Source organism: Tyto alba, unplaced genomic scaffold (genome assembly GCF_018691265.1).
Source record: "Tyto alba isolate M040663 unplaced genomic scaffold, T.alba_DEE_v4.0 Super-Scaffold_2, whole genome shotgun sequence".
NCBI lineage: Eukaryota > Metazoa > Chordata > Aves > Strigiformes > Tytonidae > Tyto > Tyto alba.
In genome coordinates this window covers 88,735,506-88,762,330 of record NW_024881282.1, presented here as the reverse complement: position 1 = coordinate 88,762,330, position 26,825 = coordinate 88,735,506, and the positions used below count along the sequence as shown (strand labels likewise).

At 37.8% G+C, this 26,825-nt stretch overlaps 1 protein-coding gene across 2 annotated transcripts in view; it reads right to left on the bottom strand.

The window, feature by feature from the left end:
- Positions 1-26,789, bottom strand: part of LRGUK (leucine rich repeats and guanylate kinase domain containing) — a 54,641-nt gene extending 27,852 nt beyond the window's left edge. For both annotated transcript variants that reach the window (XM_032986737.1, XM_032986738.1), the window contains exons 1-13: positions 26,478-26,789; positions 25,296-25,403; positions 24,558-24,639; positions 23,397-23,497; positions 22,563-22,644; positions 19,155-19,279; positions 15,564-15,707; positions 13,246-13,326; positions 11,618-11,704; positions 9,502-9,608; positions 5,186-5,305; positions 2,337-2,433; positions 1,024-1,137 (exon numbers count right to left, since the gene is read on the bottom strand). In XM_032986737.1, coding sequence (XP_032842628.1) covers positions 1,024-1,137; positions 2,337-2,433; positions 5,186-5,305; positions 9,502-9,608; positions 11,618-11,704; positions 13,246-13,326; positions 15,564-15,707; positions 19,155-19,279; positions 22,563-22,644; positions 23,397-23,497; positions 24,558-24,639; positions 25,296-25,403; positions 26,478-26,687 — 1,458 coding nt within the window. In that variant the 5' untranslated portion in view covers positions 26,688-26,789. The remainder of the gene's footprint in view (positions 1-1,023; positions 1,138-2,336; positions 2,434-5,185; positions 5,306-9,501; positions 9,609-11,617; positions 11,705-13,245; positions 13,327-15,563; positions 15,708-19,154; positions 19,280-22,562; positions 22,645-23,396; positions 23,498-24,557; positions 24,640-25,295; positions 25,404-26,477) is intronic.
- Between the last annotated feature and the right edge of the window lie 36 nt (positions 26,790-26,825).

Here is a 26,825-nt window from a genome sequence, read left to right as displayed (position 1 = left end):
TTTTTTACCCATCTATTATGGAGTGTAGTAGTGTCCGTTAACCTGTAGTAATCCCCCAGAGGTAGAGCTGAGTCCTACAAACACAGTGAAGGCCGGTGACGCTCAGTAACACATTCCAGACACTCTAGAGCCTCTCATTTTGGAAGCTCATATAGATGGAGATTATTTTGTAGAAAAATTTAGAAGGAAATGTAGCACACCTTTCCTTTTTGTCACCTCAACCCCTAGCTAGTAAATTTTGATCTAAGATAATGAGATGTACATAATTAGAAAATTAACTAAAAAGTTATTCTTTTGGGATTCCAACAGATAGGTTTTGACACTTTGTTTGCGACCTAATTTCTTAATGCAGCCAGACTTCTGAGATTCTGCCATCTGTGCACGTGCACCTGACAAATCTCAGAGAGGGTAAAGTAACCCCTGGAAAAGATTGCATCTTTTAATAGTTCTGCCCAAAATGCTGCCTCAGGCCTGCATGCATCCTCCAATGCTTCCTCAGCAAAGGAGAGAAATGGCATTCTTTTAGGGGTGATCTTTTAGGGGTGATCAGTGCAGCTCTAGACTAGTCCCTCTATAAGCTGCAGATGGGTGGAAAGAACATGGTTGAAAAGCTGAGAAGACTGTTATGGAAAGTGCTGGTGATGTGTTGGGGAATGAGGCTGCTGAAGATCGAAAATATAGGCCAGGAAATTTTAAGAAGCCAGCAGAAGGATGCATCTATAAAGGGAGTGGTGTGATTTACGTATAGACAGTGGAGAGCGACTTGATATAGGAGTTAAAAATGCAGTGGATCTGACCAAACAGCTGTATCTCCAGTGACTGTAAAGCAGCCCACACAAGTGGTTCAAATGGATCAGCAGCAGCTGGAGGCTGGGCAGAAGGCTGCAGGATGTCTCTCGTATCACTAAGTGGCCACGGCTAGGCAGCTGAAACAAACCTTAATCAAACCTCATGAATTCCACGCCAGGACAGTTCTCACAGAATGACTCATTCAAAATGGTTTGGGCAATAAGTAATCCTTACCTCTATTTCTAAGTGAACACAGGTTGCAAGACCCTCTCTGGCAATTGATTCCACAGTGTCTCTTCCAAGTCCGTAGTAATAGCCACTGTATTTATAGGTTGCTATAAACTTCCCCTGAAATTCAAAACAGCAAGTATAATGACAAAGGAAATATTTCAAGGGGAACAACTTCCTTAAAGAAGCATAATCACTCTGGACTTCCTTGCTTTCTCTCCCTGCAAAGTTTCTCCCTGCCTAAATCATCGACGATAATGAGGCCAATGGGTGCACAAAAATTGCGGAGAAGAGCACACAGTCAGTCCTGCAGGGAAAGCGCTTGTACATTGTTCATGGATAATAAAACACCAGTGTCTTGAAAACAAGCTGCTGACAGGTTACAGATTTCATTGGTTATTCATTCACACTGTAAAGAAAGCAAGATATAAAGCATGGGGCATCCTTCTTTTGACATTACTTCGAACCATATGGCCATGCCATATAAAATAGAAGATGCCAAAGAAAAGAGAGGGCAGAAACAAATCTGCAAGAAGAATGTATAATTGGCCAAGAAATTTCAAAGTTAAAAGCTGACAACTGAAACTTTGGTTCCCAGTAGTATGTCTAGAGAGATGTAAGCAGATTATATTATTTTAAAATTAAACTACTTGATTACTGAGAGTTATCGTTAAGGACCAGATCAGTTGCTTAAGACTCTGTTGGCTCCCCCATTTGTATATGTACAAATAATGAGCTCTGTTGTGGCTTTTCAAGCCAAAGTTTCGTTGCAGGCAGGAAAAGGCATCAGACACTAGCTGGAGGCACAGTGCCTTCAGAGAGAAACACAATGCCTTTAGGGTGAATTTGCTAAACTTTAAAAGAATGCATTCCCTGCAGGGTTTCTGGAAGATTTTGAAAAGAGGAAAAAAAAAATAAAAAGAAAAATAAAAAGATGGCAGCTATCTCAAGAGCTTTTCTTTCCTGCACACACACTAGATATTTGCATATGGAAATAAGTTTATTTCTACATTATACTACTGTTTAGAGATTCCTACTGACCATCATGCCCATTTAATGGTTTCTATACATTCACACAGAAGACAGCATAAACATACAACATATTTGTTGTTTCTGTCTATGCACTTAAGCCATATAACTGTGGGTGAATAAGCATGCACACACAGACACAAACTTAATACTAAAAAAAAAAAAAACAACAAAAAAACAACAAAAAAACCCCAAAACAAAACAAAAAAACCCCTCAGACCTGGACAGAAAAGTTGAGTTCACTCTGGATGTAGGAAATAGGCCTACTAGGATACTAGTCAGGTACTTACTGTGTTCACCATTTTGTCAAATGCTTCTTGAGAAATGAAATAGTAATCAAGTCTGTTTTCTTCACCAAAGTAAGCTGCCCTGGTGGTGTGACAGGGACTGGAAGATATATGGTATAATAAAGAAATAACCTGTTTTCAATCATAGAAGCAGCTATGGAATAGGAGGTGGGGAAAGGGAGAATAATACAAATCATTTTATTTTTAAGAAAATAAGAAATATGAGAAATATAAAGAGGTGCAAATCATACCACTAATGCCACATATTTGAAAGATTAACCTATAAATACAAAAAAAAATTTTAGATGTAACATTACATTTTGGCTATAAATCCCCCTGACCCAGGATAGCCTGAACTGAAGCTGTCACAGCACCCTGTAATAGAGAAATGATGAAACCATTTTTTTTCCAGTTATGTCAGCTTGCAGATGATATAAAGTAGAATCCTAAATATGGAAAAGGAGACTAGGAGTTAGGCTGAACTGTGAGGTTAAAAAAGAGACATAAAGACCAATCTTTAAATAGACCCCGAAGAGTAACGGGAGAAACAATCCTGAAACTAGGGAGATAAGTGGGATACAAGGCAGGAAAAGTAATTGCCTGCCGCCACATAAGGACAACTGGATAAACCTCAGACATGTGAGTTTACTACCAGGATGAAACACTAAAAAAAGACAAACACAAACAAACCCCAAAAAACTCTGCTAAGTCAATGCATGTAGCAATTTTAGACTGAAGTATGCCGTGGCTTGTGTTCTACTGTAGGAAATGATATTTTGCTACCTCTTCCTGCTTTGGTTTTAATTTTACATTGTAGGATAACAGGAACAGAAGTGTAATGTGGCGCTTCGGCATCGATTCACACTGACAACATTTTAACTCTTTGACATCTGGTGCATCGTTCTGGAAAATATGGGAAAAATATACCACCTACTGGTATACCACCTACCAGGCCATTTCTGTTCATCTACTCAAGGTAGCTGAGTTGTAAACCATTAAGAAGTTTAGTCTATAATGCAGAGCTTGAAGGATCTTAACTATCAAGGCATTAGAGGGTGTCACTTTTTTTTATCAGCAAGCTGAGGCAAATGAAAACAGTGTGCTACACATGGACTCTGTAAAATTTCACTTCAAAGGTCTGATTTTCTTTAAGATATTATGAACGCGTCCAGCTTTAAAGGTCATTCCTGAGCACTAGCCAGATGGTTTGAGGGTCCAATTTCACTTTATTTTTTGAAACACTTTTAAATGTTACAACCCTTTTTAATTGCAAGGCCATGTTTACATTCAAACTGCCAGGGTATCTTGCATGAAATACATTTTTAATGAGTGGAATGTTTGAAATTTAAAAGTGCAAGCCATAAAATTGCTTAAATCTCCACTGAATAATTAAAATACAACTTTGCTTTATGGTTGCAATTTTCTGCTCTGTTAAGATTCTGTCTCTCTCCCTTTTTTTTCCCCTCATGCATAAAACTTTTAGGAAATAAAATACACAATATAAAAACAATGCTCTTAAAAAAAAAAAACACATAGCGGTTAGAAAATTTCAATTGGCTTTCAATTACTTTGTAATTTCCAATCTAGTCTTTCAAAACATAGTAGTTGCTTTAAAGAAAGGCAAAAAGTCATTTTTCCAGTCACATAACCTTCACAGCTCTTTTCTTAAAATGTCCTTTCAACTTGCCAGTTTAATGATCTAATCCAGCAAGTGGCTATAATCTCAGTACAGAGCAGACAAATACATACAGGCTCCTTCACCGTGCTGTATTATGTTCGAGAAGGCAGCTACTACTAGACATCACATCGATACGCAGAGCATGGTCCTGTGGTGCTAAGAACTCAGGAATCATTCCCACGTAGGCATGTGCCCACAGTCCCTTTCTTACAGCTCACCGCTTCAATACCCAAGACGGTACAAATATAGACCCAGGTCTTAATGTGGTAAATGCTTGACGTGGGAAACTGTGGCCAAAGCGTGGTTAAAATTTGTGTAATAAAAAAACCTGAGAAAACAGAGGACGGGCAATAAACAGGAATACAGAGCAGTGCTGAATAGCCTGTGCTGTAGGACTGATGAAAATCAGGTAAAGAGTGGAATGGGTGGGAACAGCCTGCACCATCTAACAGAAGATAGTGGTGACCTAACTTAGCCAGAGTTCCTATCTACTGTGCTCTGAAAATAGGTAGGCACTGCAGGGGAGTGATTCACAAGGGCTGAAACTCCCTTGGAAAGAGAGAGCTTCCCTCCACCAAAAACACAGGGAGCCCAAGGCGGTAAGGATCATAATTCAGGCCTTTCAGATAGGGGGAATTAGTCCTCCCAGCAGGTGGTGAAGTCTGAAAGGTGCCATTTGCTTTGATAACACTACTCACAGGATAATAAACTGGTCCAGCAATTGCACTTGCTTCCTTTCCTAGCTTCTGGATGCAGTCTGCACATGAATGCTAATGTGTTTATATGCAGGTACATTATAAAAATTGAGAGAAACGCGTACATAGCCAAACAGATGCTTAGGTTGAGGGGCATTAGTGAGCACAGACAGAACAGATCAATAAAAGGAGTATTAAATGACACATTTTTTGTTTGTTTGTTTGCTGTTCACCTTTTAAAAGAACATAGTCATTTAAATAGCTTTTCTTTTAAGGAAGTATTTGATGACTTCAGGCAATGAAGCCCTGAGAAAAGATAAAATGTGTAGCAATGAACACTTATTGGTTGTCTTTAACTTCATTAAAAAAACCAACCAAACAAACAAACCCAAAACAAAACAAAAAACCAAACCAAAAGACCAGCAGCAATTCTAGCCTTGATCAGTTCGTGTTCTTTTAAACATATGGAGCAAACTTACCCGTATCTGAAGAAATTGTTGAACTGTCTGCAGATCTTATGAGTAAGCTCTCTCTTACCACAGGCTAGAGGGCCAACTAATACCAGCATCGGGTAGGGAGCATCGAGACTAGGTAAAGTGCTACAAGAAAAAAAAACATGAAGACTTCAGCAACTTTGTATAAAGCTGCTGCAGAGACTTTATCATCATTTCCACTAATCTCATCTGTCTATCACACTGTTCACATTGTTCACAGTGTAGACAAAAATCGGGAGACGTGCGCTCTGATATGCTCTAAACATAAAAATAGCACAAAATACCGCATTAAAGACCCCTGGGTCTCTTTTACAAAGGGAATACTGTTATGTCTACTATAATATTTTCTGATTTATAGCATTTTCTAAAGCTCCCTCTGCACTTAGAGTGTTGCTGGGATTTGTTTAAGAGTCTTCCAAGTCTAGTGCAGAGATGGTAATATTTTAATGATAGGGATAATAAGCCTAGCATGAACCTGGACTCAATCCTACAAACCTTTATGCACTCCTGCCTGTAATCTTGCTGACTTCCATGTCCTTGCCAGATGAAGGTGAAAATTTGTAAAGAACTCTTCAATTCAATACAATGAAAAAGACTAAGATCCTTAAAACTCCACTGGACACAAATAACACCATAAAAAAAAGAACCCAAAGTGCTACAAAAATACAAAGCCCTCCATTTTCTCCATGCTGAGCAGTTGGTTAGATCCTCAAATTTCCACTTCCAGCTGTAAATACTAGAATGAATAGCATTTCTGCACTTTCGAGTGTCCAGCAATTTATTTAGACAGCTAAAAACGGAACACAACTTTGGACTCTCATTTTTAAGTCTCAGCTAGATCTTAAGATTATGCCACTTGATACTATGTCAGAAATGGTTGAAATAATTTCAAACCCACTTATTTTTAACAAATAAATAGCTTTTACTACATGCAAATTTTAAAGTGGAAGAAAACTACATATGTGCACTTAGCTTTCATTTAATGTGATTTAAAACAGGTGAACACAAATACCTGAAAACAGAGTATATTTCTTTTACCTTTTCTCTTACAAGTAACTAACTCTATAAGAAGTAATAACCATCCAACACAAGCACAGAGGAAAAAGATTTCTAAGTAATGGCTTTACTCCTATTTTAGGTTCAGCAAACCAACTCTATTATCTACCAGACAATATGTATATAATGGGACTTGATGTTTCAGAAGCACTAACATAATAATGCAATTCAGCCTCCTAATTGTCCTATGGAGTCCTATCCTCACAGAAGAAGTAACAGATACACCTAATAAATTAAGACACTGGCTCAAGTGTGTATATATGTGCTGCTACTAAACTGTGAAATGAACCCAGATCCCAGTTCAGTGTTCCATCCACTAGACAATTTTAAAGCAAGACAGCAGCAAAACCCTTTAGAGATTTAAGTATTTTTTAGCTACTGTGCTGATTGGTGACATTCACAAAACATGAGACAACATTAGCACAATAAGCTTATTAGCACAATACATTAAAAATACTGCAGAATTAAAAATACACTTTAAAAATCCTTATCTGAGTCTGTTAGGTTGTGACATTCTGTCCAATTCAAGAAATATCTTCCTCCTCTCTTGATTATTTGAGTTGTTCAGACTGTCTTTCCCCTTTCTGACATTTGTGGTAAGAAAAAGACCAGTTTAAGACAAGGTCCCAGGAGGTATTAGTGACAGCTGTGGGTACTACAAGTGCATTATTATAAATGAACCATCTCAAAGATGGGAATTTCAGGAAACATGCCTAGTGACTAGAGATTCAAAATTTATCATGATGTAGCAGAAAGGTTCTTATTCTTGCTCAAGGCCATGCCCTTTGTGAATAATGATGTCAAGGCAGGTCTGGGAAGACAGAACCCTTATCTTCAGCATAGTTTTAATATATTCCTTCTCCATATACAGAACCTGTTACTTGCTTGCGAATTGCAGAATTCCTCCGTAATCTTTTCTTTTACAAGGAAGTGTTATATCCAGTAATGATACAATATATCATTACTTGACATGATTATACTCTGAATTCAAATTCCCTAAAATAAATTTCTATTGCTCAAATTCCTCATATCTTCAAATTCCTTGGATTTATTATTTCATCGTAAGAAGATGGAGAACATTTTCATAATACTGCCCTTCATCAGAGAACCACTTTCTGGTTCTCAAAAGATAAACTAAAAATTTTGGTTTTCCTACAACTTGTAAGCAGTATCTTGTAGAGTTCTTGGCTCATTTAATGCTCATCTTTCAACTTTCTTTTTCTTTGGTGAGTACAGTAATACACTTCTGTGCAAGATTAATAGATTTCAAAGCCAGAAGGGACTACTGTGATCATCTACTCAGACTCCCCTCATCACACTGGCAACAGGATTTCCCTGAGTTAGTTCTTGTTTCAAGCCTCATACCTGAGGTTCCGTTAGAGCATATTTTAATTAAAAATGTTCCAGTTGTGGAGAATTCTTGGTACCCTTGGTAAATTGTTCCAATGGTTAATTACCTTCATTGTTAAGAATAATTGTGCTCTATTTCTTCTCTGAATTAATTTATCCTCAGTAGCCAGATACCAAGTCTCATCGTGTACTTGCCCAATAGACTGAAGAGCCCTTTCTTATTAAATTTCTGCTCCCCATGTAGCAGTTAAAACTATGATCAAGCAACCTTTTTAAACGTCACATGCATTTATAGTAGGGGAAAAATACATATAATATTGTTCAGTGGTGTGTTACCATGTAATTAAAGATAGAATCACAAGGCACACAGAGAGAGGGAACGGCATAAGAAACTTAATGCTCATGTTTTCTGACTGCAGAGTATGCAACAATGTAACTTTTTGCTTTGTTTTCAGGTTTTATTTATAATAGAGATCTTATTAAACCAGAATTAATTATAATCTCATCTAAAAATATAGATGCAACTGAACTATACCCATCTGGTTCCAATAAGCATTTTACAGCGTAGAAGACTCTAACGCATCATCATTAGGAAGATTTCATTAATGACTGTGTTGTGTGCTTTCCAGCTGAGCATGGGCAAACATTCAAAGCATCATTAACAATTTTGGTCAGTACCATAAATGCTGGTCTGCATGTTCATATGTTTGTGTATACAATACCTCTGACAGAAGACAGAATTGTTTCTTTCCAGCAATGAAGACACACATACACAATCCAGTAAACAAATATTTAAATAGAGCCTATGTCTGAACTGGAAGAAATCCACGCCTTTAGGTAAAACTATTGTGCTTAAAAAAAAAAAATCTCCAACCCTGCAAAACAGTGGGTTATTTTTTAAAAGGCTGTTAAGATTCTCAGAGCTATCATCACCACGGGGATGTTTCCCGTCTTTCATCGACATTCCCAGAAAATACAAGATTCACAATAAAGATATTCTAAAAATAGAAATTTCTGAGTTACTAAATCATGGCTCTTAAATCAGGTTACTCATTATGAATTAAGATGTCCCAAATGGTTCTAACACAGGGTGTGGGGCACAAAAGTTGATCTCAGTGCCCACTGTAGCCAATATAATAATAAACGATGCGTATTTCATAGTATCTTCCATCAGAGCATTTCAAAGCATTTTCCAAGCATTCATCAAGGAAATATCACAACACATCTGCAGTGCAGCAAAGTATGGCTATTTCCATTTTCTAGATGAGAAACGAGACTGAGATGAGTCACCTGGCATGGCAATGGCAACGCTGGAAAAAGAACACTGATTCGCCTCTCCCTTCTGTGCTTTAAGTGGCAGTCAGCACCATCTCCTCCCAAAGGCAGAAGTAGCTGGACTTCCCTGAGTACAAACTTGAAAATTTCACCTTATGAATGTAAGATGTGCCCCAAAGCCATAAAATAAAGCTATTTTGCTCACAATGGGATGCCAATAGTGTGAAGAGAAGGAGTAAGTAGAATAGGAAGAAGATGTTTTACAGATCTCTTCTCCCTCAAGAAATTTTTAAATTGCCTTTGGGTACTGATAGAAATTTTGCATCTTTCATTTATGGTGTAAATGGCCATCTGTTTCAACAGACTGTTTAAAAGAAATGGAGCTGTGGACAATCTGTCTCAGACTTTAGAGGTGAATGACTACATTTTATAATCAATTGCAACCAAATAAGATTTGCCTAATTTCCAGACTGCTAAGAGTACTACAGAACTTCTCCTCTTCGCTAGATTAATTTCGAGGTGGGAGAGGGACAGAAAAGTGTCCCTCTAAATATGACAACATATTCTGCTTTACTTGAGTGCCACCCTCAGGAGCAGATGTGAAGTGGAGGTAAGCTTACCTGTCAAAGATTCTCTGGGGCTGCAGCATGCTATACATAACATGAGTCATATGGTCCTTAGCAGCAACAACTTCTGGAGGGGGATCATATTTATTCACGGCAGCAACCTGTTTCCACAGTTTAGGGGCAAAAGAAAGAAGAGCAGTGATGTAATTGTTTCCAGCTGCAATATGCTTCGCAGATCACCATGAATAATGATGGCTTCATATTTATGAGGGTCAGTCTTTGTATTTGGCTTGTCAGCTACATAAATCTTTTCAGGAGATTTAAGCACAATTTGATAGATGGATGGAAGGCAGCCAGACATAGCTCACCATCTTTAAGATATTCAACCTTTTACCGGAAAGAAAACAGGATGCCACGTAAGATGCAAAGTAATTTTGCTTAGGTTTTAATTATCCATTAATTTGCATCCTCTCAGTGCTGGTGGAAGATGCCAAACTAAAATCTTTAGGGACTGAAGCCATTCGTTTATTAGTCAGAAAGGGAACAGAATGGGTAGTAACAAAGTAAGCAAACTGCAGTTTTCTCCTGACAATGCATTTCTGTCTTTCCTGAGAGGAGTGCTCAAACTCCAAGGATTCCCTCTATTTACTCTGTTGAAAGCTCTACTGAGGGTACTGACTGCTACCGAGTTGTGTATTTTTTGGTATTATTAATGCTAGCTACTCAGAAACAGGTTAAGAACTACCGAACAGTCATTTCATGTAAACCATCAAATATCAACTAGCCAACACTGCTGTAAAACACTGCCGTAAGCTCTGCTGACAACCATGCCTATATTAGCAAGCATCATGGTGCAACAGGAGTGGATCTTCAAGGCAAAACATTCAGCACTCAAGACCCAACGTCCACACTATTTTGGGGGGAGTTGGGGAAGGGAATTTATTTCACTCTGGCTCTAGTTCAGTCCTTTGGTCTGATTTAGTTGCGAGGGGGACATCAGGTGCATCCTGGTACACATCATCTGGTCAAGGTTAATCCAAAAGAAATCTAGTTCATATGTTGCAAGCCTATTCTGCAATGAGAATCAAGCGCGGCAAGTTGGGCAACTGGGAGTTTCACTTTACACTTCTGATCTAAAGTATGTGATTTCTATATATCCATTTTGTGTGTTAGTGAGACAGAAGAGCTGCTGCCTCCAAATTCAGTTTGACAAGAGAGTTTATGTGGCTTGAGTTCTAAAATAACCTGAGGAGAGGATTTTCTGAAATAACTTTAATCATCCATAAGTTAAGTGCTAATCTAAACCAGTCATCCAGGCTTACTTTTACAGTCCACAGAGAAGGAAAACTTTCTTTAATATATTCAAAATTTTATTGGAAGGAAAACAGATTGTCACATAAGACAAAGAGTAAGATCAACATCTCGGGTAGGTGAGGTAAATAACACGCTGGTATCATCCTCTCTCTGTGCTCATGATAGAGAGCCTGGCATTAAACAAGAACTCTGCTATTTATGTGGCTAAAGTTAGGAGGGATGAATTTCTCGTAAGGATCATTTCTAAAGGATAATTCCTTGAGATCCAGCCCCACTTGGCAGCTGTTAATCCTAACAGCTCTAGCATGGCTTGGGTCCAAATACTGCATGCAGCAACCAAATTACAGTGGAAGTAGCACAAGAGGGAAAGGTTTCTATTACAACAGAAAGTTACTGTAAGCAGCCTGAGCAGGTTTTTTGGGAGAGAAGATTTTACAGTGAAAGCTGTATGGAGCAGAACAGGAAACAACCATCATTATAACTTTCAGAGTTCACTTTGGTGTACATGACACTAAAAAAAACCCAACAAAGGTATCTGAGAAGTAGCATAGTGGTTATCACTTCAAAATATTTCATGAAGGTAGCTGTCTGTTTGAGATTCACTAGCTGAGTAACAGTAGCTGCTAAGTAAATTTCTTCACTGAACAAAGCTTACATTTTTGCATACCACAACTGCTCCGGAAATTCTGTAGATAGGTATCTGGATTTAAAAGCAAAAGTCTCTGAGTTTGTCGCCTATCTTGGGGGCTAAACCACAGGATATTTGTCGCACCCAAATGACTACAAAGCTACATTTGCACTCACAGCTTTCTGTATTTTTTATTCAGAAAAATTCCAGAATGTTATGTTTACGTACCTTTTCTTTCACTGAAATCTTCTTGAGATCCAGTTCTGTTAGTTGAAGCAACATGAAAATCACAAAGAGCCAATAATCTGTTTGCTCCTGAAGGACAAAGTTTTCACTTTGGCATAAAAAGTACTCAACTTCACCAACCTAATATTTAATTTCAATCAGCTGAAATTAAATTGGTCTTAACACATTGCAGCACAAAAAGCTTTTTACCCTGAAGGATGTCAATACACGGTACAAACTGACCTCCCACCACAAGGTTAGCTTCTGCAACAAAAGCTAATCATCATTCAAATGTCTACAACTACATTGTTCAAAAGGTCAAGATGGGAATTTAAAAATCATCACCACACCCCCTAGAACACCTAGAACTGCTGGAGAAGTAAAAGCCTTAGCTATACTGGGATTCTGTAATAAACTATGGTTAATACTTTTAACCTTAGTAGTACTATAGGAATTTTAAAAGAGAACTTGTATTATAAATTCATCATCATATAGGCTTTTAAGTCTGAGACAATAAAAAAGAATAATTAAAAATCAAATTAGACAGCTGACACTGACAAGTTCATGAATTTTCTTAGTTCTAAAACCAGTAAGGTCCTGTTAAAAAAAACAGACAGCTGTCTTACGATGATTGTTGCATGTATAAGTTATTAAAATAGTAATTGAAAGGAATAGGATGAGATTTTGCTTAGGGAAAGGACATCTAAGCAGAAAAAACTTTCAGATTACAGAGGACCAGGGGCAGCCTATTTCAGGTATTCTGTTATGCTAATTTCATCATGTGCCACAACAGACCGTTCTCATGAAAGCCAATACCAAACTGGCAATTCCAGGATGAAGAAGTTAAACCCTTAACATTTTTCTTCTTTCTGACACTGGAAATCACTGTAAAATTCACATGTAATTTGGAAATCACAAGAGTCAGGGTAGAAGCATCTTTGATCACTCAGGACAAATTACAAATGCAGAGTCAAAGTCAGAATTTCTGATATTTTGCAAATGTCACTGTTATTGATTAAATGAACGTTTGATTCATTAATTGAGGAATATTATGGGAGCCATAAATGAGAACGGAGTAAATCCAAAAGAATAAAAGAAGATACAGATTCCAGAGGCACATGATTTTAAAAGGGGTATAACAAAGTTCCTTTGAGCTTTTCCCAGGAACAATGGAGTAGAAATCTTCAAAGCAAACAAAAAGGGAACCTTTTCCCAAACAAAAATCATGACACAGTGGGAGTACAAACATATAAACGGATTCACAAATGGAATTAATAAAATTAATGGATTTACTACATGGATATAGAATTATAGAATGGTTTGGGTTGGAAGGGACCTTAAAGATCATCTAGTTCCAGCCCCACTGCCATGGGCAGGGACATCTTCCACCAGACCAGGTTGCTCAACATTGTGGTTAAACATCATGATTCATACGCAGCTTTGGTTCAGACAAAACTCCCAAAGGTGGGTAACCATGCCACGGAAACCATCACTCATTATTTCTTGTACTTATTCCCTGAAATGACCTGGCCACTCTCAGAGACAGAAACTGAGGCTAAATGGATTCTGGTGTGATCCAAACCAGCAGTTCTAGGTTCTTATTTTTGGCTTCCTCTTTAGTTCTTTCTTACCTGTACAGGATTTTTTAAAAGATTTAAAACTCTGAGGAGAGGTAGATCTTCAATACATTCAAGTTCACGCAGCTCAGCAATCTAATTAATGACAGAAACAGAGCACATATCAGCTGTGACAGAATCCATGGTAACTATGGGGGGGAGAAAAGTATTTTAAACCCTGCTCTTAAAATCTGGACATAAAAAAAAAATCATTATACTCACAAAATGGGTGTACATGTTAACTGCATTCAGTAAGGCACTTCTAGTCACAAAAGGCAGACAACTTGGATGTTAGCTGGAGAAGCAGTATAATACAGACAGCAATTTCAAACCACCTGCATTTTTCCAGTTCTTTTAAATGTCAAGCCCTAACACATTTAGCTTTTATGTGGCTGATGTGCTTAAGTGAGGCAATTCTGCAGTTATATTTGCACTTCAGTTGACTAGCAAAAAAAATTCCTTCTAGGAAGGGCCTCTTTTCACTGGAACTGAAGTTCATCCTACCTAACTTGCAGCACTTGACTGAAAAGCATCAGCATAATTGTCCTCAGCTGTCTGTGTCCAGAGGGTGATGCATTCAACTTAAGGTCTCATCTATCCACAAGGGAAACCTGGGCTGACTGCACTCGGGCACATCAGATAAGCACTGGAAGTTACCTGGGAATAAGCAAAGTTTGTGTGCCCAGAGCAAAGCCACACTACTGGCACTCTGCTAGACCCTGAGTGAACAGTTGTAAGGCTCAAATAAAACAAAATGGGTCAAATGGAATTCACATCACCACATTTTAGCCATCTGTTAAGTTAGCCCCAGCCAGTTGCTTAACCTCACTTTATAAATCAGTGGAGAGAGGCAGTTCCAGAGCTCATCTGATCCATGGTTGGCTGGGATGAATTGCCATGTAAGGATACCTGCTTTTCCTTCACTGCTGAAAGACTGAACCTAAAAGACTTCAGATTCTACCCCTAACTTATACTCAGCTTATGTAAAGTGTCTAAAGACATAAACCTCAACCATAGCCTATCCAATATTCATTTTAAGATAACAATAAGCCCACTGCGGAGCAGTTTTGACCAAGTTAAATGTCATCTGGGTGGACTATCTAAATAAATCATAGAATGCCAACTGTCAACATTTGAAAATCACTGTACATGTACATGAGAGACATGGTTTGCAGATAAACCTATCGTGCCCATTTTTGAAAAAATCAAGCATTTAAGATCATTCTGGGTGATAGTGAGCTGAAGTAACTCTGATCGTTCTGTGTTAATTAATTAAAATTATCTTTAAATTATTCTTCAGAAGAAAATGTTCAAAAAATGGTGACTCATTAAACAGTTTCAATAACATCATTAAAAGAGGTAAATTTTGATGAGGTAAAATTAATAGCTTTTGCGTGCCATAAAGAACAGTGGAAACTATATGAGGCAATGGAAGTGGTGCTATTAATGCTAATAGCAACCATACTATTAGTATCCTGTCTTGTGCAATTGATGTAGCTCTTTAAATGTCAACCTGAACACAGTGAGAGAAGAAGAATTCATAGTGTCTTGAATTGAATCCTGTAAACGTATCTTGCTAGTGGGGAAAAACTGACGGAAAATGTTCAATTTCTGGTTTATATTTTTATTTCTTATTTTCCTGTTTTTTTTTTTTTTCACATGCAGATCTGTCTTTGATGTCAAAATGATTCATGAATTGGCAGCCTTTTCAGTTAAGGACCCTGGAAGATCAATATCAAAAGTATTATGCATATATGTCTTGGGTTTCAAAATTCAAATACAAATGAGTTGGACTGTATCATTGTACTTCCAGTGAAAATTCTGCTGCCTAACAAAAGCCACTTTATTACAGAGTACAGGCAGTTCTGCCTTACAGGAAGTTTCCGGCTGAGAGCTTAGAAGAATCTGTGGTCATAAAATTGGGCTTAAGAGATAATAGCAAACCCTCCTGAGGCCTGGCAATAGAAAAACTGTGATGTAAGTAAAGATCCTCAAGAATAATCAAGCTGAAAAAGCTTCATACTCATCCCTATCTTATCCACTCAAGGGAGCCCTGTTGGCTCTTTACGTATGTGAGCACTAAATACTACAGCAGTGACACCTACATAAAGATAAACCCATCTAGAGATATTAAATAAGGCCTGAGGAGTACAATATCAATCAACATGTGAAACAGCACTGGGGTGAAATATCAGAGGAAAAAATGTCATCTTTTCTTATATTAATTTCTTACAGTGTTGTAAGATGTTTTGATTAAGCTTAAAGGGATTGAATTTTAGAAAAAAAAAATATGCATACTTTGAAAAGGCTGAGATCAATATTAAGTATGCTACCTGGTTATCTTCTAGGTTGATCATCTCTAGTAGATCATGTTCCTCCAAGCCTTCTAGACTAGTTATTTTATTGCTAGATAGGTCCAGCTTCTGCAGAGTTTTCAAGCAGCTCAACTCAGTTATCTTCTCAATCTGGTTAGAGCCCTAAGAAGAAATGAAAGCATATAAACTGTTGATAAAGTTCTACAGATGGAAAACAACATTCCTGAGGAAGAAGAAAGTTCACTTCATTATTGCAAATCCTATTACAAATAGACCTTTTATGCATTACAGCCCCATCTCCATCTTGAGATGACATATTACAGCTTTCCATACTGCTCAAGGGAAAAAGAATCAACTACCTTCTGATTAACTTATCTTCAACTCACCTTGAATATCAGTGAGAGACAACAGCAATAAAAAGAGCTCAAGCGTTCTTTTAAAGCTGATACTGGCTAAAGGATACTCTTGTCACTATCCAACTCAAAATTTAGAAAATAGATATGCACATATAATTACAGCATATATATACATAAATACATATATTTTCCCTCTGTAATCATGGTTATATTTACATTTATGATTACAGAATAAATAAGGAAAATGTTAAGGTAGAACAATAAAGTACTGTCTTCTTTGGACTACAGGCAGTCTATAAAAATATCTCCAGGATACACAAGTTCATCTTAATGCATACAAAGTGAAGGCAGACTTTACTTACTGTCAGTGACAGCATGCACAGAAACATTAAAAAGAATCCCACAAACAAACCCACCTTACTGTAAAAGTTCATCTAGACTCTAACGCAAGAAATGACCTGAGCTTTTGAGAATTCATAACCATCATTGTTTTACATTCCTTCCAAACAAGGGACAAGATAGAAGACCTACATTTATCACTGGACACCAGATGGCTTCATTTCTCAGGGCCTCACAAATCACACACTCGTTTCTGCTCTGAACTCCGACTAGGTATAACATGCTAGGTTCAGTACTCATCTTTGTCCCAGTGGCCACACATACCCAGATGGCCTCTCAACATGATTCTTTCTGTATAACCTTGCAAGTTTTATTTTTTTCATCAGCATCACCTTGTGCTGAAAGCTTAGAAGCCTCATATTCTATTAATAAATATTTAGGAACTATTGAAATAAATAAGCCAGCTGACTTTAACGTTAATCCAGTTGTCTGTCCTTGACATTTTCCCTGACTTTTAAATGTTTAATTAGGTTATTAATAGCATGGAGGCTCCCTCTTCTCTTCCTGTTCTTCGTTAGACCTCTGTTTAATAGGGCACAGCTCAGAGCTCTAGTTGCAAAATGCTATGCAAGAGGTGCACATGAAATTCTGTGACCAAAAGGGATTTCTGTAGAGATCCTTTTTTTTCACAAAGCATAAAATTCCTAAGAGTCCAGTTCATTAGAACAGCACTTCTTGTTTTTTGCAAACATAAGCAGAATAAAGGACTTTTGGTATAGTTAGGCAGTACAGTTTTTGAAGCCCCTTCTTCCAAACTTCAGACCTTACTACTCTTTCAAACTAAAAAGCTCAAGGGAAAATGGAAAAGAAAGCTGAATCAATGGGAAGAGAGGGGATGAATGCTCCCATGAAAAAAGAACAGCATTTTATTCTAATTAGTAAAAAAAAATGCTATGCTAAAATCTGCCTATTTACATAATTTCCACATGACTATCTACTTTGCTAATTAAAGAAGACAAGCAGTTGTATAAATAATCATATCAGCATGTAAGAACCAAAACTGAAGAACATGTTCATATTAATAAGGCTTAGCTGTTAACACAACCTCCAAAACATTTTCCAGAGCAGATAACCATTACTAACAGAATTATTATTAGGCCTTTTAACAGATGAGGAAATCAGTGCACACAATGGTTGAGTGACTTCCTGTACTTCTCCCTGAAGAAAGTATTGAGAAAGATCTTCCTGTCAACTTAGATTGTCATACCCCTGTAGTTAATTTCAGAACTTTTAGACATGATTTTGCCAATCTGAGTTAATCTTATCCACTAAAAATGAGACAAAATTCAGTTTTATTGCCACTAAGGGCATAACTGAAAGCTGCTGAAGGCATTATATATCTGAAATATAAGTATATTAAAAATACGTTACTGAACACTATTTGAATATATTATTCAAAACATACTACTGTCCACTTTTAAATGTGAATACCTTTCCTGAATATCTAAACAGTAATAAGTATGAAGGCCAATCAGGCCTTGATGGGTACAGACCTTAGTTACTCTTTTCTATATCCATTACTACAGAACAGAAGAAAAATCTTTAAAATTTTAAAAGGATTGAAAAAGATTACTTCTATTCTTGATAAGGGATTCATTCACTTTACTTAAAATATTTATGTAGGTGCGTAAAAGTAATGTAGCAAATATGAGCATATTTCTATGTGCCATTTTTTTGGAACTAATTTTTAAAATCCCATTAAATATTTTAAAAATTATTATAATACAGTAAAACCTAATAAGAGGTAGCCTGTTGTACTTTATAGCAACTGAATTGCATTTAAAATAGCTTTCGCTTGTGTATCTGCACAACCTCTATATTGATAGCTCTTCCTATTAAGTATCTGAAAATGATTTAGAAGGAAGTGTTGGTATTATTAAGGATGTATTACAAACACGGAGCTGAGGAAGACTGAGATAAATGCCTTCCCAAGGTCTGTAAAAGAGCAAGATGCATGTCAACAAGGGTAGGCATTGACAGACAGAGGTCTGTATTTGGGCTAGTTATCATAACCAACAGAGAGAAACTGGCACTTCCAAGGCCTGATGCATCTTGTGTTAACGTAGACATCAGCAGCTGGAGCAGAATAACAAAGTATTTCAAGTGCCCATTTCTCTCCACTGACTTCTGAGGCACCACAGAACAACTACCTCAGGTACAGTTGTCTACACTGCAGAAATCTGAAGCCAGATAGGATAAATCCCACTAAACCATCTAGAAATATAAACTAGAAAAGTTGTATTTAAACTAATATACCCTATATATCTTGATGCAAAGCTGGCAACATAAAGCTTCCAATCTCATTACAAGATCCTTAAAAAATTAAACAAAGATCTTTTAATAATATATCAGATTTGCATACTAAACTTGACTTGTTTTCTAGAATGATTGCAGGTTTCTCAGTCCTCACTTTTCCATCACCTGTCTTAGCTCACTGCTATCAATGAACACAACCTCATGAGGAAACATACGTTCAAAAAAAATATTAAATCATTGTTTGTATTGTGAGACTTGCACAGTAAATAACTTCCTACACATCACCTAACAACAGAACCTACCCAGAGCAAAAGCAAAATAATTTTAGAGAAATTCAAAACCCAGCTGGACAAGGCCCTGAGCAACCTGGAGTGAAGAGGTTCAAGCATTCAAGCTTCAAGCAGGAAGCTGGATCAGACGACTTTCACAGTTCAATTCTAACCTATAGCATTCTATGATCCTGTATTAATTAAAAAAATGTGGCCAGTATTACAAATATCTCTCAAAATTTGTTATGTAATTACCTTCACATTTATTAAAGCATTAATATATTGATAAAGGACAGACAGGAAAATGACTAGAATTACTTCTTTCTTACCAGATTGAGTATTCTGATAGGTAAACTCTCAAGGCCACGGATTGCAGTGAGTCTGTTGTGCGACAAACTAAGATGAGTCAGACTGTGACACTTCTCCAGTCCTCTTATCTCCTCTATGTTATTAACTATACAGAGGTTTTTGCATTTAAGGAAAATAACTGAGCACAAAACCTTAGCAAGAATTAGTAGTTAAATTAGACAATGGACCTGAATTTTATGGTACGGGGAGCTGGACATCAAATGTTTCATGCTAAGGATTTTTAAATGCCAGCTGCTCAGACCCATCCCTATTCTGGAACTTACTGCCTCCTTGTTTGAGTGACACAACTTTTTGCAGGGCAGCAGGACAAGTGACACTCACCCAGCTAGAAACACCTTCCCCTCCTTTTTGGAGAGGTTTTTAACTGATTGTTTCTGTGACCTGGCTTATACTGCAGCCGTTCAAGGTGGCATAACCGGGCTGACGGCAAATCAAGGAAGTAGTGAAAATGAGGGAAAAGGAGCGTGGGGAAGAAACTACTTCTGTCAGCATCTTGCAAAACTATGCTGTAAATCTCTGGTCATCTTATCAGATGCACACATGAAGGCTAAAGCATAGGGGTATTTATGTCTTTGACTTGACTTGAGCACCAGCCATGGGAGGTCAGCTGTAGAATACAGGCACATGGCTAATTCATCGGAGGAGTTTGTGCTCTTTTTATGTTTACAGAGTAGTTAAAATTGCTCCAAAATGAACTTGACCTCCAAGTGTCATCCACAAATTATTCAGGTCATAACAGACAATAGTACTATATGGGCCTGTTTCATTCTAAATTATACCTGTTCTATACTGGCCATCTGTCCTGAAAGGGGAAAGTGTATTTCAAATTAACATGAACATAAAAAGCAGCAATACAAGTAGTTAAGATTCCTCTCAGCAACCTTCAGCATTAACATAACTACCCAGATTCCTTAAACAAAGCATGTTTCCTCTGACAAGAAGCCTTTTCATATTGCTCTTTTACAATGAGGTGAACTGCAGAGGTGTTGACTATTTCTCCACTGTACCGAAATCAGGTAACTGATCCAGGCATCTAACTGGTGACTGAAGTTAGGCAAGAAGAATTGCACTAGTATTGTAAGTGTCCAAGCTGCAACTAGTTACCTAAAAACTCAAGAAATATAACTGAAAAAAAAAAAATAGCCAGAACACGCAGGGCACAGAGAAATGCCTTTAGGCAATCACAGAAGAAAACATTTTTAACTGACTTGAGAGAACGAACTCTGCCTGAAAAGAGGGCAAGTGAATTTTTATTCGTGTTTCTAGTCTTACCAGGCAGTGGACAAATTATCAGGATTTTTATTTCTCAGTCTGAATGACTGTAACGAAATAGAATATAAGCTTTGCCAGGGCCAAGAGAATACTCTTCAGTTGCTGTGACCAAATTCTGTTTTTTCCTTACTGCATTCCTAGATAGGGATTTAATTGTATGCTACCCAAGTTTTACACTCACAGGCCTAGGTGGAGAAGGAGAGGAGAAGAAGTGAGCTAGAAAACACAGATTTATCTTTTTGTAGGACCTCACACTAGGCTGTCTCTGTCATTTTAGAAAAGAAACCAAAGCCATCCACATGCACTGATATTTGACAGATATTAATTGATTTGCATACAAAATGAGACTGCTTTTCTTTCAACTGAGGAAGAAAACTTTTGGTGAGGAAATCATTGTTTAAGCCATAAACATTGATATGAAGCAGCAGGCTGCTCAGCACTAAAACTAATACAATCAGTTTTAGTCCCTTAATGACTCACTATAATGCTTTGTCAGATATTATTGCCCAAGCTGTCTCCCTTTCTGGTTTGGGCAGTTTCCTCCTTGAAAACTCATTTATAAACCTGTCAGGTGTGCTTCTGTGTGCACCTGTCAGAAAAAAGTTACAATGACCTTACCATCTGCATCATAATTCACTTAAATATGGTAAAAAATGCTTAGTTACTGTCAACGAGAAATGCATGCCAAACATTTCTGTTACTGCGTGATATTTAATATAGTATTTTAATTTATGATAACAAAGAACAGCTTGTTTTGTCTGCCATGTCTTTGGCGAGGAGTGCTTGACATGGGTTAGGAACAGTGCCACTTTCCTATTCTAAGTTCTGCACTAATTTTCCTCTATTTCACAGAGTCCTGTTGCAACTGTATGCATGAAAGTTTTTCTCCCCATTTCAATGGCATCTCCATTGACAAATAAAGAAATCGAAGACAGCATGCTGCTGCATTGAAACCAAATGAAAAAAATAGTGATTCAGATTCACAGTACAAATCTCTGATCTTTCTTCCTTTTCATTTCGCTGTATGGTTTTTGCTCTGCAATGGAAAATTAGAATTGCAAAGGCATAGTGTCTCAATGCCATTTTCTGACAAGAATCATGTCACCTGCACACCTTGTAAAACATGTGAATAATGTAACCTGGACTCCCTGCAAATGCTTTATCTGCTCCTACATGAAAAAGGCCTTGTATTAATATCATTTGGTAATGGGCTACTTCGAGGACAAGAGACAGAGAAAAAACTGCAAGAGCCTGCTGTCTTTTCCTTTTCAGAGAGCAGAAAATTAAGATGCAATTTATGAAGCAAAGAGGAAAGGTTCATGAGCCCTCAGGAAGCAATTGTAAGTCAGGCAGCATGTCAATATGAAACTCCAGAAGACGTTTCAGAACAGCATAGGAGAAACTTTAGGGAGACTAGGAGCACTACGGACAGCCTTGGAAAAGTAAGCAACAAAGAAACTTAATCTGCAGGTTCATGTTTATCTGATCTCTGACAGAACAGTGTTTCTCATCCCACAAACTGGGTACAACAGTGAGAGCGTGGAAGGTGGGCAGCAGAACACCTTCGTTCTGTGTACTTCCTTCAGCATGCTCCAGGAAGTTTTCTCTCACTTAAAGATTCTCTTCATTGTCATTAAATCGCTTTGTTCTCCACGGAGCCTCTACAGTCCCTGCATAATTAGCCAAGTCTAAGATTAAACAACATGCACCTTTTTCATTTAAGGGTGCTTACTGTTCCAAGATGACTTCTTATTAACCTTTTGTATATAAAACCACTGGGATTATTTATTACCTCTGTCATGCAACAAACAGTGTGAGATGTCATTTTTTCAGTTTTATATTATGCAAAGTGGAGGGTTTTTTGTGTTCCTCTAGCAGGCTAATACCTTGCACGTATACACAAACACTTTTCAAACTACGCATGCTTAAGTAAATTAAGATCAGTTTCACCACAATTACAGTGTTTAATCTTGCTTCTAAAGACAAAACTGACATGAGGGAAAACTACAAAGAAAACAGGTAACTATTTGAAGCAAACAGCTGTTCAGAAAGCAAACAAGCAACTTTTCTCCCATTCAAGTTTCCATAAAGGATACAATCCAGCAAGAGTTTAGTAAGTGACTCGTATGCTGACAAATCTTGCATTTTGGGTATTTGATTGTATGAAAAATCTACTTCCTAAAGAAAAAGGGAGACAGAGAGTTAGTTTTATTTCTTCAGCACTTACAGCTGTCTTGTGAAACTACACAGCTGTTACATTAAGCTTGCCATCAAGGGTGTGGAAGAAATAAGAAGATCATTAATATTAATATCAGGACATAAACACAAAGGCTCTTTTTTATGGCACACAGAATTCACATTTTGGGAACTTCCAAAACTATCCTTTCTTCCAACAACATTCTCATTAATGGTCCTGTAATTATGCATCCATATTAAAAAAAACTAGCAGAGAAGACAGAGAAATACATAAAGTTCCTATTTCAAAACAATCTTTTTATAACCCAAAATGGGACTTAAGAAAACAACAGAAAAGGGAAGAGTAGCACACAGATACACTATAAGTACGTGTTTCACTATAAGGACTGGCACCAGTCAATTTGAAAGGCAGGAACCAGTCCCACTAAATGTCTGATGAATTTGACAAGCAAGGAAAAAATTCTGGCAATATTTACCTCTGGCTAGAACAGTCAGATGTATAATACACCTTCCCATGGCATGCAAGGGTTCAGAGTGTGAAAGAAAATAAAAGACCAAAACGTGTAACACAAAATACCCAAACATTTGGAAAAGCTATTAGAATGTCAAACGAGGTAAGAAAGAATAAAGAAGGCATAAAAATTTTCTTTTGCACATGTCCAAATTCAATGTCTAAATTAGATTTAGAAGCTGGTTTTGAATTTAAACCTATAAATGATTTTTTTGCAACTTACCTTGAGATTTTTAGGTGGTTTAAAAACAAAGTATGTAGTCAATTCATTGTTGGAAGCATTCAATTCTAGTAAGTGAGGCATGTGACTGATACAAGAAAGATCTAATAACAAAACAAAATGTCAAATCCCGTACATGAATGCACAGACAAATACAGAGATCATCATGTCAAAATGTGATAATTATATCCAATATGAATCAACAATCAATTTGTAGTTATACATTCAGAAAGCAATGTTTAAAACGCAGAAACTGGATGTATTAACACTTTCTACTAGGAGAAAAGATGGTTTCTAAGCCACAAAGAATAAATATTCAAGTTCTAAGTTAAATTTCTATTATGTAAACTGATTTGTCTAAGTCAGAATACAGTTTTATATTCTAGTCACCTTTAGAATGACAGAGAGACTACCTCTGTTCTAGTTTATTAATTAGTGGAGAAAAGTATTTAGGCTCTTACTGAAGACTACATGACTAGTTGCTATGGAAAAGTTCCTGCTCTGTTCAGACCTAGCCTCCACAGAACAACTGTTAGTAAAATGAGCATGGAGAAGTGCCGCCTTACAGAAGTGCTGCTATTCTAGGACTCCGACACCTTAAGTGAAATGAACTTGAAAGAAATAATGCAACAGACTGCCACCACAGCTTATTCCTTTTGAAGTGAAATTAAAAAATTAGTTGGGGAATGCGAGAGAGAGGGAAGGAATAGAAGATGATGGATTTTACCCCAGTCTCCATTTGTTACCTTTCTAAAACCAGGATATAAGTTTTTACGTTTTGTCACTAATGGGAAACCCTGACAAAGGAAAGATCAAGGCTGGGAAAACTGTATCAGGCATAACTTCAAACATTATGACATCTGCACATGTAAAATCTCAACCTTAATCTTATATTGACATGCTTGCTTGCATTTTATCTTTGGATAATAAACTGGACAATAATCTCCATGTTCCCTCTGATAAACATATGCTGGTACAGCGGTCTGAATGGTCCATACATCATTCTCAAGAATATCTAGCCATTGCCTCATTCTGTAGAGCTGGAATAGTTACACCATTAAAATGTAGACAGGGCTTTGTGATACTAAAGCTACATGGTACAGTGCATTTCTCATCTTAAATGATTTCACAACCCAAGAATTTACCAGTGTATTTACTACATACCATTAATTTTATTATATGAAAGTTCCAGCTTCTGTAGGTGAATGTATCTGGAGAGAATGTTAATGTTACTTAACTCATGACCCTGGAAAAATAAAGCAAAGAGGCTTTAATAACTAGCTGTATAACCTCAGCTGCTCTCCTAAGAAATACACAGTAGCAGGAGACATTGAAGAAGCGCCTCAAGGTCCCTCCAGCTGGATGTGTCAGAACAGGATGACATATGCAGAGAGCGGTGTTAGACCTGCAGACCAGCCATGAATGGAGAAAATGTCAAAAGAAGACTTTAAAACACATCCAGGCAAGATAGTCGTAGCTAGGAAAAATGCCAGAAAAACAAGGCTGCATAGAAAAGTGAGTGTCAGCAAGTAATCTTTAAAAGGACACAACCACTTTAACTTTCTGAGTGAACTCAAAATTCTAAGGTGTTTAGCATGTTCCTCTATTTTTTTCTCCAGCTGACTGAAGGAGGAAGATACATTTTCACACTCAAAGACTGGGTAAGGAAAAATCTTACTGCTGTTGCTACTAAGTGAAAAATAAAAATACAGCTATGGCAGTTGGCAGCAGGAGCTATGCTGTGTCTTGTCAAGAGTCCCATGTACATGAAATGGCATTGACAGGTACGAGACAAAAAGCTGCCTCCTGACATTGTTTTACTAGACCAACTGTTTGCTGTTAAAAATAAGAAACCTTTGAGCAGAGAAGCACTTTATATTGATGTTCTCTGCTTATACTTACTGAAAGAGACAGATTAAGATAAACGTATTCGATACCAGAGGCTGAGCGCCCCAGCTTGTGGAGTCCCTCAGCCACAGTGTCTTCATCCAACACTCCATCAAAATGACCCTGTAAAATACCAGAAAGGAGAGGGGGGGAAGGGAGAGGAATGGATTAAGGGGAGATTTATGAAATGAAATTCCACATTCGGTAGAATCTGGGGCCTGTTTTAATAAAAGTCCTCAATCAAACTCTACTAAGGTACTAAACATCAGAAAAAATGATGAATACAGCCCTCAAAGAAGATAAATAGAAACATGTCAAATATTAGCTCTATACATTTAAAAAGGTTCAACAGTTTTTGCCCAGATATTTTGGTTTTAGCTTTTGGTGTAAATGCACAACTCTAAACAGGACCTGTTTCCAGAGATGCTGAGCCATGAAACTCACACTGATTATGGATGTTAACATCTCAGCAAATCACTAATAACATAACCCCAGTGTTGCACCCCAATATGCACATTATTGGAGGCCCTTTAAATTTGTTCAGCGTGAGCAGCTAGCGCTTCTCTTCAGAGAACAATCTTTGCCAAAGAGGGTACCTGACAGATGGCACTAATGAACCACTGCATAGGTTTAATGAGAAAATAAGCCAATGGCTTGTGAAATTCCTAAGAGCTTGGAGAAGTCGCACAACAATTGCTAATCTAGGGACCAAGATAAATAATATTTCAAATGGTAATCATGTAAATTATAGCACCTACATATTATAGCAATGGAGATTTCAGATGCATTTCCACTAGGTAAAAATATGAGATGATAATGCTGTGCCAGTGGACACTTTAGAGCCCAGCAGAGCAGGCAAAACAAATTCACTTGGTCTTATTGAGTCCCAGGGCTGGGCATATAAACAGGAAACAAGTTTAATTTAATTTGGCAATCCATATGGCAGTTTATGCTTAGTCTTTATATAGCAAGGAGAAAGGGGCAGTCCAAAACTATCCTGGACACCTCAGAGATGGAAGGGATGCTAAAAAAAGGCAGAAATGAGGGATGAGTGGAATCAGATCAAACTAGCCTTTCCCCTCTTTGGGGGTAAATTACTACCCTCCCCCACAATTATACTGAGCGATGAGGGGGAAAAGGGGCTCTTCCTTCACGAGCACACCCATCCCCAAATAGCTGGGGGACACTGAGCTGAACCTCTGTGCGCTGTGACTCCTCTTCCTCTCCGTCATCGGCCTGCCGCTTGTCCTCTTGGTGAGGCAGGCTGAGCTGTGGCTGCCGCCGGCTGGGCCCATCCTGGGGCAGCTCCCCGGGAATCCCCTGGGAGAGGTGCTGCGGGGGCCCGTGAGAAGAGTGAAGCAGCTCACCGAGGCCGCCCTCTCCCCCCTTCTCCTCGTCCCCCTCCATGAGCTGTAACAAGCAGCGAGGAGGCGGAGGGAGCTGCGCTACCGGTACTTCGTACTCAACCACCACCCGCTCATCCCGCAGAACGGGGCGCCGCCATCTTGTTTGCTCTCCGGTTGCCGTGGAGACGGGAGAAGCGCT